Source organism: Diadema antillarum, unplaced genomic scaffold (genome assembly GCF_040938485.1).
Source record: "Diadema antillarum isolate AM-2024a unplaced genomic scaffold, OU_Dant_1.0 seq00000398_RagTag, whole genome shotgun sequence".
NCBI classification, from domain to species: Eukaryota; Metazoa; Echinodermata; class Echinoidea; order Diadematoida; family Diadematidae; genus Diadema; species Diadema antillarum.
The window spans coordinates 1,274,003-1,289,403 of record NW_027271389.1 but is presented as its reverse complement, the minus strand read 5'-3'; the positions used below and the strand labels follow the sequence as shown (position 1 = coordinate 1,289,403).

At 35.3% G+C, this 15,401-nt stretch overlaps 1 protein-coding gene across 1 annotated transcript in view; it reads left to right on the top strand.

Annotated features, from left to right (window-relative positions):
- The window catches only part of LOC139732066 (adhesion G-protein coupled receptor D1-like), an 80,032-nt gene that overhangs the window by 54,175 nt on the left and 10,456 nt on the right, over positions 1 to 15,401 (top strand). Inside the window, exons 3-9 of the mRNA XM_071642942.1 lie at positions 1,741 to 1,989; positions 5,227 to 5,409; positions 9,837 to 9,953; positions 10,471 to 10,658; positions 11,151 to 11,200; positions 13,788 to 13,887; positions 14,794 to 14,906. Coding sequence (XP_071499043.1) covers positions 1,741 to 1,989; positions 5,227 to 5,409; positions 9,837 to 9,953; positions 10,471 to 10,658; positions 11,151 to 11,200; positions 13,788 to 13,887; positions 14,794 to 14,906 — 1,000 coding nt within the window. The remainder of the gene's footprint in view (positions 1 to 1,740; positions 1,990 to 5,226; positions 5,410 to 9,836; positions 9,954 to 10,470; positions 10,659 to 11,150; positions 11,201 to 13,787; positions 13,888 to 14,793; positions 14,907 to 15,401) is intronic.

Here is a 15,401-nt window from a genome sequence, read left to right as displayed (position 1 = left end):
GAACACAAAGCTCTCGGCGTGCCTTTGTCATGGCAACCGTAAAACGAACATCGCCGCCAAGAGAGCCGCGAAAGGCTAAGGCAGGGAGAGAAAATTAGAAAGAGCCACCCCGACCGTCATCAGTATAGAGTTTGCAAACGTTCATCCTTCTGTAACTATGGCTTCAAAGAAACAAAAAACGCACTGCAACCTGGGAATGGAAGAACTCGCCAAGGGCAAAGATACTCTGTTGAACTGAAGGGGGTGAGGTTAAACGAATGAATGGAAAAAAAAATCCAACATGATGCTTATCTGATGTCATTATATACTTTGTCAATTTCATCAGTAATGACAACTTATGATAAGGAGGGATTTCCTGACTGCATAAGCACGTATTTCCTGACAATTGGAGATAGAACCTATCTATATATATATATATATATATATATGCATGTATATGTACGTAATGGATAGATGAATGTATATATTATTGTATATATATTTACAATATATGATATATAAATGCGTACATGTAATACATATTATTTCATCCGTAAATGATGATAACACATACTGATTATGTTGTAATTTTGTTCTAATCCAATTAAATATTGTGCAAGTCATGTTTTCATGCATATTTAGCTGTTTGGTTGCCTTCTATAAAATTTGAAAATAAACACCATCACTGGAACACTAAGAAAAAAAAAACATCCAAGCATACCCATTATAATAACAGTCAGATGTATGAGTGCATAAAAATGTACTCATGCACGCAAATCCAGTAGAGTAATAAGTGCAATTGTTAGAATGTGATGCATGGATGTTCACCAACTCTTATTTCAATGCTTACAGGTGGGAGCAGATTCTGCTACATGTGTGACATTTCCAAATGACAGTAAGTTCGACAAATACGTAGTAACGTATTCAAGTACAGTCGCCACCGTTTAATCAAGACCCGGATAAACCGTGTGACTCCAGAGTGGTCGCGATTAGGCGGCGACAACTGTATAGTATTGAGCAATAAGTAGCAGAAGTCATTCCCATAAATCTTATGTAAATCACAATTTGCCTGTACATCCGTGTAGAAAAACTGATTCGCAAACTTTACACGATAATGTTCACATAAATTTAGACATTAATTGCGATGGATGTACTGTCACAGTTCCGATTGTTGCCGTTGTTTTTAACTGGACCTATAGACCGTCGTATTTACGATGATAGTGATAGAAGCTAATTGAAACTTTGTCACCTGTCGTAACTATGACATATAACATTCAATAAAATAGTTTCTCTATTATATGTGGCAGACTTTTTTTTCTTTTTGGTTTTTGATTCCAGAACATCATGATACAACGTAATAAATGAAATTTTTAGATTCTTTTCTAGCTACTTTTTTCGGGGGGAGGGGTAGGAATGGTTACCATAATCGAAACACGAAAAAAGAGAAAATTATTAAAAAACAGTGAAACAATAAAAAAGACTTGCAAATGTGAATTGGATACCATAGGATAACAATTTACAATCGTTCCCTAAAAGAACCACTATTACAATCTGTGTGTTTTGTTGTTATTGTGGGTTTTTTTTTTGCATATGTTTTTAAGTTTTTTGCCATGTATGGTGTGTTGTTCGGGTTATTAATTTGTTATCTTGTGACAGTGCTTGGCTCGACCATCTTTTATCTTTCCTCGTTAGAATTCGTGAGATTCATGTCTTGCAACTACAAATGACTATTCATTGCACTTATTTCAAACTCCACCATAGCTTCCAGTTGCAGCAACCTTTTCACCTGCCCCCAAGGATTCAACATCACCGGCAACGTTATCTACGACTCCTTCGCGATCAACTCCAACACTCAGCCGGTGACCCACGAGTTCGCCAAGTGTCGCGTGGAAGAGGTGTGCACGGATGAAACCACATGTGATGTCGTGGAGATGGTCATGACGGATCTTGAGCCCAGCATCTGTCCTGATACGTGCTACTACCTGAGCATCCCGCATGGACCCTGTACTAGTGAGGGCGGTCTTTAACATTGTACATCTGTGTTGTATTATCTATTATTTATTTTATCACAAGTGTATGATTATTCCATGTATTCTATTATTGAGTGATACGGTCAGAGCAGCAGTCATTACCATGACGCTCGTTTGTAATTGTGGATTAAAGTTGTTACAAATTTATCGTTAAACAACTATAATCTTTTCATCACTAATTGAATCGATCCACTATTACAACATGGTAATAGCACTGGTGTACATAGTCTAGAGTAACCAAGGAGGTACATGTACTACATAATCTTTAATAAACATTTATGTAATCCGTTTCAATAACACAAGTCCGTGTAATGAAGGCAGTCTAAGAACAAAGATAGATACCAACTGTCTATTCTGAAAAGTTTTGGTTTATACTGGTATATATTATAGTGGAATAATTGTTTAAAAAATACAAAGAGAAATCAACAAGTTTTGATTTTTTTTTTTTTTTGTAAGGAAAGGTACAGATTCCTTGGACTTGCTACTAAATCATTACTGCCATGCCTTCTGAACACAGTATAAAATTAAGCGTTTTTTCATCATGCTGGAACACATAAAGAGGAATCCTCTCCCATATTTTCTTTGGAATGTATCCCTATACCGTGACATCGCGATCTGTTGTTCAAAAATTCAATTCAATTCAATTCAATTCAATTCAATTCAATTCAATTCAATTCAATTAAATTCCAATCAATTCAATCAATTCAATTCAATTCAATTCAATTTCATTAAATATTCAGTTCAATTCAATTCATTTCGATTCAATTCAATTGCTGATTCATTTCCATCAAGAAAAGAGCACATGATGCAAAATGGTACGTGTGTCAAGTCGACTTTCATCCAGTTTGGAAGAAGAGATAATTTGAATACAATACAAAATGCATGTATATATATACACGAATGGTATTTTGGCGAAAAAAAGGAACAATGCACACTTCTTATACATGTGCAGCACTGACTGCACAGTGATTGACCAAAACTTTAAAAATTCATAAATTCTGATTATAAATTTTACAATATTCCTCAACCTTCGTTTATGTGTTCTACTTGTATTTTCCGCATCCACTGAATCCACATAATAATCTACTTTATCTAGGGTTTATTTCTCATGAAACAAAAAAGGGCAAGATGCAGATACGGCAGCTAAAACCAAAAAATCCTTTTGACTGTCATGGCCTTCGAACTCATCGTCTTAATAATTACGACAAAAATGACGATAAAAGTAATGATGATAACAATATTACTCATAATGTCGGTAGTACCGATAACGATGAAATTAACAATAGTGATTATAATGATAGTATCACAATACGATTATGTATATCATCATATCATGATATTAGGAAGATAAAAGTAGGCTTTTCTCATACAGAAGTAGACATCAAATTGAGATGACGAGACAGTAAAGTGAAACTTTAAACTTTCCAGGAAAAAGAAATTTTCAGAAGGGCTCGAAATTTATCTTCCATAATTTTGGGAATTTGCTTGCAATTGAATTGAAAAGGCTTTACCAAGAAACAGGATCGTGTGGCTGACGTGTTTTGCCATGATAATTGGTTGTATTTGTAGCATTTTGAGATCAAATGTGTGAAATAATTTCGATCGTATGGGTTCGACTTTTATTCTCTGAGTGCCCTCCCCGTTCAGTTGTGGGTATACAGGTACATAACGATCGAACCGTGCTCTAGCCGTATACTATTGAATCACATGCAACTAACAAGTTGTATGCGAATTATTCTCGTGCGTTGGATACTGCTACGTTCCTACATAATCATGTAATAGATGTAATCGATCGTAAATCATTATGTATAGCAAGCACGATTTGGTATGTTTTAAGACTGCTATACCTCCGGTATATCTTTTTGGATGATAAGCATTTTCGTCGTTACAACTTAAATCGTGTTGATCACAGCGTTATGTCACACATCAATGCATGGGTATCCACTTTAGAGCAAAAAGCAATTTTTTTTTTTATCAGTCGTATGTGAACTACACTTTACCTTTAACTGAAATATTTATGAGGAGGTAGAGTAGACTACTTGTGTTAGTATAAGTTCAGGTGTGTGGTTGAGCGAGGTGTGGTTGTGGATGGCGTGCTGCGCTAAAGTTATGAAGTGGATTGCATGCTTGCTTGATAGTGATGCCGTGTACTTTGCTATCTTGTGCTGTTGTTTGTTTGTTTGTTTTTTGGTTTGTTTGTTTGTTTGTTTGTTTTTGGAGAATTTGTAACGGCCTTAAGGGACCCAGATGTGCGAGAGAGCCTTGTGATGAGATTGCTGTCTTCTTCAATGTGGATTTGCTCTGTTCCCTTTTTGATCGACTTGGTGTGAGGTTTCTGCCTGTGCATTGAGTGAGGGCGGGTAGGGTCGTATTGGCTGGTTGGGGCGGTCGTTGATGGGCAGCCTGAGGCTTGATTCTCTGGAGTCTACCAGTGTTGAGTAATTACTCTGCATAAGCTGTTATTTTCGCGTACAGACATTTTTGCGAATGAGGAGCTCACAGACACTTTCGCGAGATGATGTTTCCGTGAAATGACACCGACGATATCGTAAATGCACTATTATCCGAGCGCATTGTGATATTTTCGCGTGTTATTAAATTTGCGATCCAATTGTGATTCGCGATATTTGCGAAAATTAAACCCTCTCGAAAATAAGAGCCTATGCAAGTAATGAATCAAAGTGGTCTCTGTCCTTGACGACCGTTACGTTTGTTTGTTTGTTTGTTTGTTTGTTTGTTTGTTTGTTGTTGTTTTTTTCGTCTTGAGGCGGATGGATCGATGTTGTGGATTGGAGTTGTTTGTTGGCTGTATTTTCTCTTTGTTTGTTTGTTTTTTTTTTTACTTGACTATTTTTCATGATAACTAACTGGAGCATGAAGAAAGTGGCGCCTATCAATATAAACTAGACAGCAATGCACAACCATAATTAACTTCTGGTCTGGATTGTACGAATTTCCATTACGTAAATTTGTATGCCACAATGCACAAGCATACCATCAAATAATAAGCGTTGTTGTTGTTATTGCTGTTTTTTGGTTTTGTTGTTACTGTTGTTCCCGCTGCTGCTGTTGTTGTTCTTGTTCTTGTTTTGACACTCGAGCCTGGCAGGTACGCCTATTTCGGGCTCGGTTCAGTGTAAGTGGAAGTGATTCTAAAACTTGGATTTGATTCTATAATTACCGTTGTGAATTCGGGTCCTCCTGTCTCCTTTTGCAGATGGTGATGGGAATGAAAATCTTAACTCCGTGTTCACTATGAGACTCGCCGCAGACAAGAAAGAAATCCAAATCAAGCGATATTCGACTGCTAACCTCGCAGAAGACACTGTTTCCTCAACTTGCGGTGGTCCATCTGAGGCTATAGGAACATGTGAAATCAGCGTCGACCTCTCGTGCCCCGGTAACGTAGCCCGTTCCATTATTATAGGGCTCACACGGGTAAATAATTCCCCATAGAGACGTGTGTTAAAATTCAAATTTCAAAAAAATCGATAAAATAGCTGGGAGAAATGAGGTGTTTCAGCTTCACTAATCTGGGTAAGTGAGATATAACCTTTCATCCATCAAATTTCCAGGGTTGGTTCTTCTGCTCAAATTCTGTCCAAGGGTCCGCAAAGCCAGTCTACGAGTTCTTGTCACTCAAAAAATCACCTATTTTCCGTACACGTACCCAATGAAATATAGTCCCCTCAAATTCCATCAGAAAAGCTTTCATCCTCCAACCAAAATGCAGTTTGTAGAGGAATTCATACTCAATATCTACAGCTATTAGGTGTTTTTTTTTTGCCAAACTACATCATTGACTTTTAATTATCATTTTTTCTTCATTTATTTTGGTATCTTTGGTACGAATTTGTGAAGAGGTCTGGGACAGTCCATTTTATTTACAGGTGTGAGCCCTATAGTGGAGGTGATATTTCTCATTTGACTTTTTAACATCATAAATGTGTTTTGATGATATTTGCCCCAACATCAAATGGGAAATTACACATTCAAGGGTTATTAAGCTTCTCAAAGGGACACTCTTGAAAATCATGCCCTTTGGGCTTTTTTTTTTCAATAATTTTCTTGCAGTGTTGATCAGTTCTTCATAAGATAAATACATAGCTGCAGGCATTTATCAGTGATTATGGGGGTGTCATCATCACCTTATTGCATACAAAGTACTTTAAAAGACTTTATTTTGTCAAACAGACTAACTTTATGAATTTTGAGTTGTTTCAGTGGTAGCCAAAAAAAAAAAAAACAAACATTAAAAATAAGACGGTCATTCAAAGTTTTGTGATACAGATGACTGCTTTGTACAAAGATCTAGTACCACAATAACATAATAAGAAAACAAATTGTAGCCAAGCAGGGTTAGAGGGGGGGGGGTAGGAAGGAGAAGGGGGGAGGGAGGAAGAGATCTGACACAATAGATCAACATTAAGCAGCAGAGCTTGTATGGGATGAATACTTCCCATAGACGTGTGTGCATTGCGTGCATTTTCTATAGTGGAGGTAATATTTCTCATTTGATTTTTTAACATCATAAATGTGTTTTTGATGATATTTGCCCTAACATCAAATGGGAAATTACACATTCAAGGGTTACTGAGCTTCTCAATGGGACACTCTTGAAAATCATGCCCTTTGGGCTTTTTTTTTCAAAAATTTTCTAGCAGTGTTGATCAGTTCTTCATAAGATAAATACATAGATGCAGGCATTTATCAGTGATTATGGGGGTGTCATCATCACCTTATTGTATACAAAGTACTTTAAAAGACTTTATTTTGTCAAACAGACTAACTTTATGAATTTTGAGTTGTTTCAGTGGTAGCCAAAAAAAAACCATTAAAGATAAGACGGTCATTCAAAGTTTTGTGATACAGATGACTGCTTTGTACAAAGATCTAGTACCACAATAACATAATAAGAAAACAAATTGTAGCCAGGCAGGGTTAGAGGGGGGGGGGGGATAGAGGAGAGGGGGGGGGGGGTAGGAAGGAGAAGGGGGGAGGGAGGAAGAGATCTGACACAATAGATCAACATTAACCAGCAGAGCTTGTATGGGATGATTACTTCCCATAGACGTGTGTGCATTGCGTGTATTTTCTATAGTGGAGGTGATATTTCTCATTTGACTTTTTAACATCATAAATGTGTTTTGATGATATTTGCCCTAACATCAAATGGGAAATTACACATTCAAGGGTTATTAAGCTTCTCAAAGGGACACTCTTGAAAATCATGCCCTTTGGGCTTTTTTTCTTCAAAAATTTTCTTGCAGTGTTGATCAGTTCTTCATAAGATAAATACATAGCTGCAGGCATTTATCAGTGATTATGGGGGTGTCATCATCACCTTATTGCATACAAAGTACTTTAAAAGACTTTATTTTGTCAAACAGACTAACTTTATGAATTTTGAGTTGTTTCAGTGGTAGCCAAAAAAAAAAACAAACATTAAAAATAAGACGGTCATTCAAAGTTTTGTGATACAGATGACTGCTTTGTACAAAGATCTAGTACCACAATAACATAATAAGAAAACAAATTGTAGCCAAGCAGGGTTAGGGGGGGGGGGGGTAGGAAGGAGAAGGGGGGAGGGAGGAAGAGATCTGACACAATAGATCAACATTAAGCAGCAGAGCTTGTATGGGATGAATACTTCCCATAGACGTGTGTGCATTGCGTGTATTTTCTATAGTGGAGGTGATATTTCTCATTTGACTTTTTAACATCATAAATGTGTTTTTGATGATATTTGCCCTAACATCAAATGGGAAATTACACATTCAAGGGTTATTAAGCTTCTCAAAGGGACACTCTTGAAAATCATGCCCTTTGGGCTTTTTTTTTTTCAAAAATTTTCTTGCAGTGTTGATCAGTTCTTCATAAGATAAATACATAGATGCAGGCATTTATCAGTGATTATGGGGGTGTCATCATCACCTTATTGCATACAAAGTACTTTAAAAGACTTTGTTTTGTCAAACAGACTAACTTTATGAATTTTGAGCTGTTTCATTGGTAGCCAAAACAAAGTAAAACATTAAAATAACACAGTCATTCAAAGTTTGTGATACAGATGACTGCTGTGTACAAAGATCTAGTACCACAACAACATAATAAGAAAACAAATTGTAGCCAAGCAGGGTTAGGGGGGGGGATAGAGGAGAGGGGTGGGGGGGGGGAGGAAGGAGAAGGAGGAGGGAGGATGAGATCTGACACAATAGATCAACATAAACCAGCAGAGCTTGTATGGGATGAATACTTCCCCTAGACTTGTGTGCATATGCGTGCATTCTCTGTAGGGCTCACACGGGTAAATAATTCCCCATAGAGACGTGTGTTAAAATTCAAATTTCAAAAAATTCCATAAAATAGCTGGGAGAAATAAGGTGTTTCAGCTTCACTAACCTGGATAAGTGAGATATAACCTTTCATTCATCAAATTTCCAGGGTGGGTTCTTCTGCTCAAATTCTGTCCAAGGGTCCGCAAAGCCAGACTACGAGTTCTTGTCACTCAAAAAAAATCACCTATTTTCCGTACACGTGCCCAATGAAATATAGTCCCCTCAAATTCCATCAGAAAAGCTTTCATCTTCCAACCAAAATGCAGTTTGTAGAGGAATTCATACTCAATATCTACAGCTATTAGGTTCTTTTGCCAAACTACATCATTGATTTTTGATTATTTTTTTTCTTCATTTATTTTGATATCTTTGGTACGATTTTGTGAAGGGGTCTGGACAGTCCATTTTATTTACAGGTGTGAGCCCTATACTGAATTCTGTATCTAGACTTAATACCCAGGTCACGTGGTTCCCGTAAGGAACGGGTCAATAGATACGACGGTCTCACAGGTGTTTGTTTGTTGTTGTTGGGTTTTTTTAGGGGGGGGGGGGCTAATATGCTTACTTAGATACAAAGTGCCTTCATAACCCCTTATGTGATCCTCAAAACGACGCAATGTCAATAGTGTACAAGTTCGATTGCACAATACGATGTCACATAATGGACGCATTGGTGATTGGGTGAGGTATACTAATAATGTTTTATTTCGCTCTTGTAGGCGGAGGGACAAGGTGAAAATATGAGGTTGCACGAGGACTAATTACGCACCAGGAATACATGTAGTCTCATGTCGAGTTTGCACGACAGACTCAGCAAACACACACACACACACACACACACACACACACAATATATATATATATATATATATATATATATATATATATATATATATATTATATATATATATATATATTATATATATATATTTATATGTCTATATAGAGAGAGATATGTACTTATGTATATATACATGTATATATATCTTTTATTCATTTGTTCATTTATTATATATATATATTTATATATATATAAACATTGAATATCCCTTTTTGCAGCTGTTATGAACAAGTTAGTGTAAATCCAGTAAAGCTGCATAAAATTCCCACTGATGGGTCCCACACGGCATGGTAATTATTCACGTTGTTTGACTGTGGTGGATTGATTCTTTTGATTGATACGATACGTTACATTGTAACACACGAAGTGAAATAATTGGTAATGGATATTGAATAAATGTGAATAGATTTCAACAAAACAAAGCGTTTATTATCGCTTGTACATATTACTTTTCACAGGAATATGATACAATGCACTCCCGTTATAACGAACTCGGTTATGACGAAATTCCGGTTACAACGAAGAAAAAAATGAAGGCTCCAACATTATCAGCTCTATGTTCTTTAATCATTCTGATAGAGCATTTCACTCCCGCCGTCGATGGTCATTTACGTAACTGACGTCGAATTTCTTGTGATTGATGGCTAGGTACTACTGTGACCTCCATCGAACCGGGGAATGCGGTACAGGCCACTGTTGTATCCGTCGATGGAGAGGCCAGCGTATTCGTCGAAGTCGAGTCGTCAATGCTAGTGCAAAACGGAGGTGAATTCTGTCAACACCATCACCACTCAAATAGAAGAAGAAAAGAATTCGATATCATAGCAAAAATAATAGTTGATATTCGTTTCTTTATGAATAATAGCAACATTAATAGTGATCTAATTTCATTTCACTTCATTTCAATTCGTTTCATTTAATTTCATATCATTTCCAACAAAAGTATAAAGAACAATATTCAAATTTGCATATGCAAGTGAAATCAATGCATCTCATTTTTTTTTTGTACAATAGGGAATGCATAGGCAAACTGTATCTGAATTGTATTAAGGAAATGTTGTCGAAAATGGTAGGAACTGTATCCTGAAATGCCGAGCAAAATGATATCAACATCGTTGATAATAATGTCAATATTCATCGTCATCATCATCAGCATCATCATGATAACGATGATAAATGCAAACTGATTAAAATAGCAAATATTCTAACTACCATTGATAGTGATTGATAAAGGTTAGCAGCTTTATTATACATATTCCACTTATGTCGCTCATTTCCACAGTGACTATTTTAGCCACCGTTTTCAAGCCAATGGAAGAAGACAAAGACGTACAGCTCATTGAAGGCGACTCTGTCATAGTCGAGTTGTCCTCCATGGTGATCGACATCGTGTTCGTCGACGAACTTGGTCTGAGGATACAGCTGGAAGAGAACGAGACGATAAGCCTCACCTTCAAATCAGAAAGGCCGGTTAGTAATATTAAAGAAGAAATAACCCAAAAATACATGTTGATAGAGTGAATGGAGCAATTACTATAGTAATAGAATACATCAGTGAAAGTTTGAGGAAAATCGGACAATCCGTTCAAAGGTTATGAATTTTTGAAGTTTTGGTGATGAGACCGCTGGATCAGAAGACTACTTCGGATCGTGACATCACACATGGACTACCATATAAAGAAAATAAACTATAAAGAAAATGAAGTATTCTTAATTTTTCCAGCATAATAAGAGATTACCAGACTTACCTGTTTCAGAAAGCAGGGGAATTGATATTACCCTTGACATATGTCAGTACAACAAGTCCAGGGAATGTGTACTTTTCATATGAAATGAAATCTTGTGGAATTTGCTTAGAAACGGGCTTGTTATTTATCTGGAGAATAAAGAAGGAATTGGAGATGTCTTGAATAATTACATAGATGCACAATTAAAACATCTTCATATTCTGTTTCTTCATAGACTGGATACGCAGAGAGAACGTGCTCGTTTTACCACGAAACTGAAGAAAAGTATGTATATTCACTTTCGGCAGGCTCATATTGATAAAGACACACGCACTGCAAGGCCATTCAGGCCATATTATGAGATACGTAACAATCATATTTTGATATAATGTAATGTATGATATGATATATTATCATGTAATATAATACAGTACAAAAGGATACGATATAATATATCATATAAATTCTAACGCCACATAGTCATAAGGCGTAGAGTGCATCATAATGAAGTATAATCTCTCTTCACTATATTATTATGTTCCCCTGTTCCTCCCTTCCATCTCTCCCACGCCCAAACATTCTCTAGCTGTCTCTTCACTTCACCCTGTTTACATTATTTTTTAATCATTAATGGGTGTGGGTCATCCCCTTTGAAATTTACAGGTTTTTGTTTACGACTCATTAATCGTTTTTGCGGCGTGTTGATGAATAGAAATACCTAATGAGTGAATAAACAGTTACATGAATTAAGAAAGGATTACACCTTGGGGTTTTCATCATGAGAAGGAAATAATATGTGATATACACTCACACCTACATGATCGCAAAAAATATATGCCATCAAAACATCGTGATCATTGCTGGTATCATTTTCATTATTATTATCATTATTATTATCATTATCATTATTATTATTATTATTATTATTATTATCATTATTATTATCATTATTATTATTTACTATTACTATTACTATTATTGTTATTATTATTATTAACTTGTTATAATCATTATAATTCTAATCAGCATCACTACGATAGACTGCATTATTATCATTATTACTATTACTACTTCCATTATCATCATTATTTCTTTCATGTAACCAATATCATTATTATTCATATTCTCATAATTCAATTCAATTCAATTCAATTCAATTCAATTTATTTCACATCTTTAAGAAAAAACACACACAATGATAGACATACATATATGTATAAAATGCACAGAACAGAACACAGAAATATACACAAAACAAAGCATAAGCAGTACAAGGACAGTTACAATGAAGTATAAACGCAGTAAAAACAGTAAGACCTGCAGCAGATGTGTGGGAATGACAAAAGGCCATTGGCCTGTCAAAGGTCAAACCCTTGATGGACTGCATCTTACAATGTTGCATTTTAAAAATTGTGTTTAAATCACAGAACATAAACGGAGACAAAAAGAAAGACAGTAGAGAACATTGCAAGAATAAGATAGAGAGAAGCAATGACAAGATTTACATGAACTAAACTCAAAAGACAAATACAAACAAGCTAATGAGCTACAACAACAATAACAAACAATTATGAACAAACAACAGGCAATCAATAAAACATAAAGATACCTCATAATATATTACATATTATTTTTTCTCTAATAAATGAAATTTATACTTCCTTTTAAAATCACTTAAAGTGGAACACTTTTTGAACTTATCTAACATATTATTCCATAGTACAGGACCTTTATAAGAAATCACTGTTCTTGAGAATTTATATCTATAAAAAGGAATATACATTTTATGGGAATTTCTAGTAACATACATATTCACATCAAAATTATAAATGAAATAATCATTAAAGGCATAAGGTAATAACTCTTTGGTGAAGGAATACATAAAAGAAGCAGTCTGAAATTCATTAATACTATAAATATCCAATAATTGCAACTTTGAAAATAACTCTTTAGTGTGTGCCAAATAATGTGTTTTAGTTATTGTACGTATTGCACGTTTTTGGAGTTTCAAAAGTTTCTGCGTTAAATACGTTGCACAATTACCCCATACAATATTACAATATGATAAATGTGATAAAATCATACTATTATATATATTCACTAAAATTTTCAGAGGCAATATATGCTTCAAATTATGCAGTACTCCAATTACTCTCGATATTTTAAAAGAAATATGATTAATATGATCTTTCCAACTTAAGCATTCATCAATAATAACACCCAAAAATTTAATACTTTTGACTCTCTCAATCTCAACATTATTAATCATAATATTGATTGAATTCGCATCAACATTTACATTCCGAGATTTAAAAATCATATAATTTGTCTTTGTATAATTAATCTGTAATTTGTTGGCTAAAAACCATGATTGCACTTTTTGCATTTCAGTATTGATAAGCTCATTAATCGTTACAACATCTTTTCCAGGTAAAAACAGGCTGGTGTCATCAGCAAATAAAATTACAGATAAAATATCACTTACATATTGCAAATCATTAATATACATTAAAAATAATAGTGGTCCAAGATTTGATCCTTGTGGCACACCAACTGGAATATCTCTAAAATGTGAATTAACATTGGTTATACAAACATATTGCTTTCTCTCACTTAGATAACTCTGTAACCATTTCATTGCTATACCCCGTATACCATAAAAACTAAGCTTATCAAATAAAATAGAATGATCTATACAATCAAAAGCTTTTGATAAATCTAAAAACACTCCAATTACTATTGCTTTATCTTCAAAAGCTTTGGCAAGTTTATCTATTTCAATATCAATATCATTCTTATGATATGTCAAATAGCGTAGATGTAGATGAAGAAGAATAGTACCACTATTTTTCCTTGAATTGCTCCCCTGCAGGTGGTCTACGTATGGATGCTGGGTTTCCAAGCAGAACGATACCGATGTTGTCTGTACCTGCAACCACACCACCAGCTTCGCGGTTCTCCTTCAATTTGAAGTAAAAGAAGCGAACAAGATTATATACCACGCATAACATTTCTATTTATAATGTATAATATATATATATATATATATATATATATATACATATATATGTATATATGTTTATATATATATATGTTTATATATGTATATCTATATATATATATATATATATATGCACTTACACACATACACACACACATATAATAACGTGTGTGTGTGCATAGACAAATGTGTGCGTATGTGTGAATGTGTGTTTGTATGTATCTAAGTGTATAAAGTATTATAATTTGAGGAAGTAAGTAACAGAAGCGTTGCATCTTCTAAGCAAAGCACGTCTGTCACTTGCATTGGCGTTACACAATGCGATCCACATTACAAATCTCGATGGAAGGAGTTTTTTTTTTTTTTGCTGGACATTTGCTCCTGCGATAATTGCTCCCATGAAATATATGCCTGCTGAGCCAAACATAAATACTACCACACACATAACCTTAACCTTAGTCCTAATCCTCACATCAAACTAAACCTAAAACCCTATCACAACTATAACCCTTGCCCTTATCCCTTGGAGAAAACAAGACCGACACAATTAACGCAGGAGCAGGTGTCGTGTCACCGTAAAGAATACTTAATCTCAAAATGTCACATGAGTTGGTGCTTCCTCTTCAGTGCCAAATAACGTAAGGACAGGATCGGATTTTCAAACGTTTCCACCATCAACGATAACAGCAGACATGCTAAGACATCATCTTCCATCTTATTCTGAATCACTTGCATCTCCCGCATTACCCCTTGTTTTGCCACGGCCTTTTATACCACCTCCCACTCCCCCCTCCCATTTCCTGTTTACGAATATTTGTAAAGATATACCGGTGTATTTTTGTAATGGATTATACGTCTTTCCACTCTTCAAATTCAGGACTGCTCCGTAACAGGCACGAATCTCTACCTTCAGACCCTCTTCACAAGGTTCTTCAACGCCCTCTCCGTCGGCGCGATGGTTCTCACTGTCGTCGTCTTTGTCTTTCTCAAGTAAGAGCTTAAACACATAGCTTGCATTTTCTTTCATTCATATAATAGTGATGATGATGATGATGATGATGATGATGATTGAATTGAATTGAATTGAACAGGTTTTATCAAAAATCATGTCCGGCAGCCAAAGGCTGAATTGCACATGTTTTACAATCATAATCATAAAAACAGACAGATTATTTCGGTGCTCTTTACAAACAATGATATAAAGACATGATATAAAAAACAAATATTACGGTGGTCACATGTGGCAAATCACAAGAAGTGATCAATCAATGAGGGTAACAGCCCAATCAATTCTAAAATCGCTTTTACAAAAACAAAAAAAAAGAGAGATAAAAATAGCCTGTCAACATGGCAACACTGCTCAACACTGAAAAAAAAAATCGTTACTATTACAACAAATAATGAAACTTTATCAGTGAGGGTACCAGCCCAGTCCATACTCAGATTACTGACGATGATTACTATGATGTTGATGATGATGGTGCT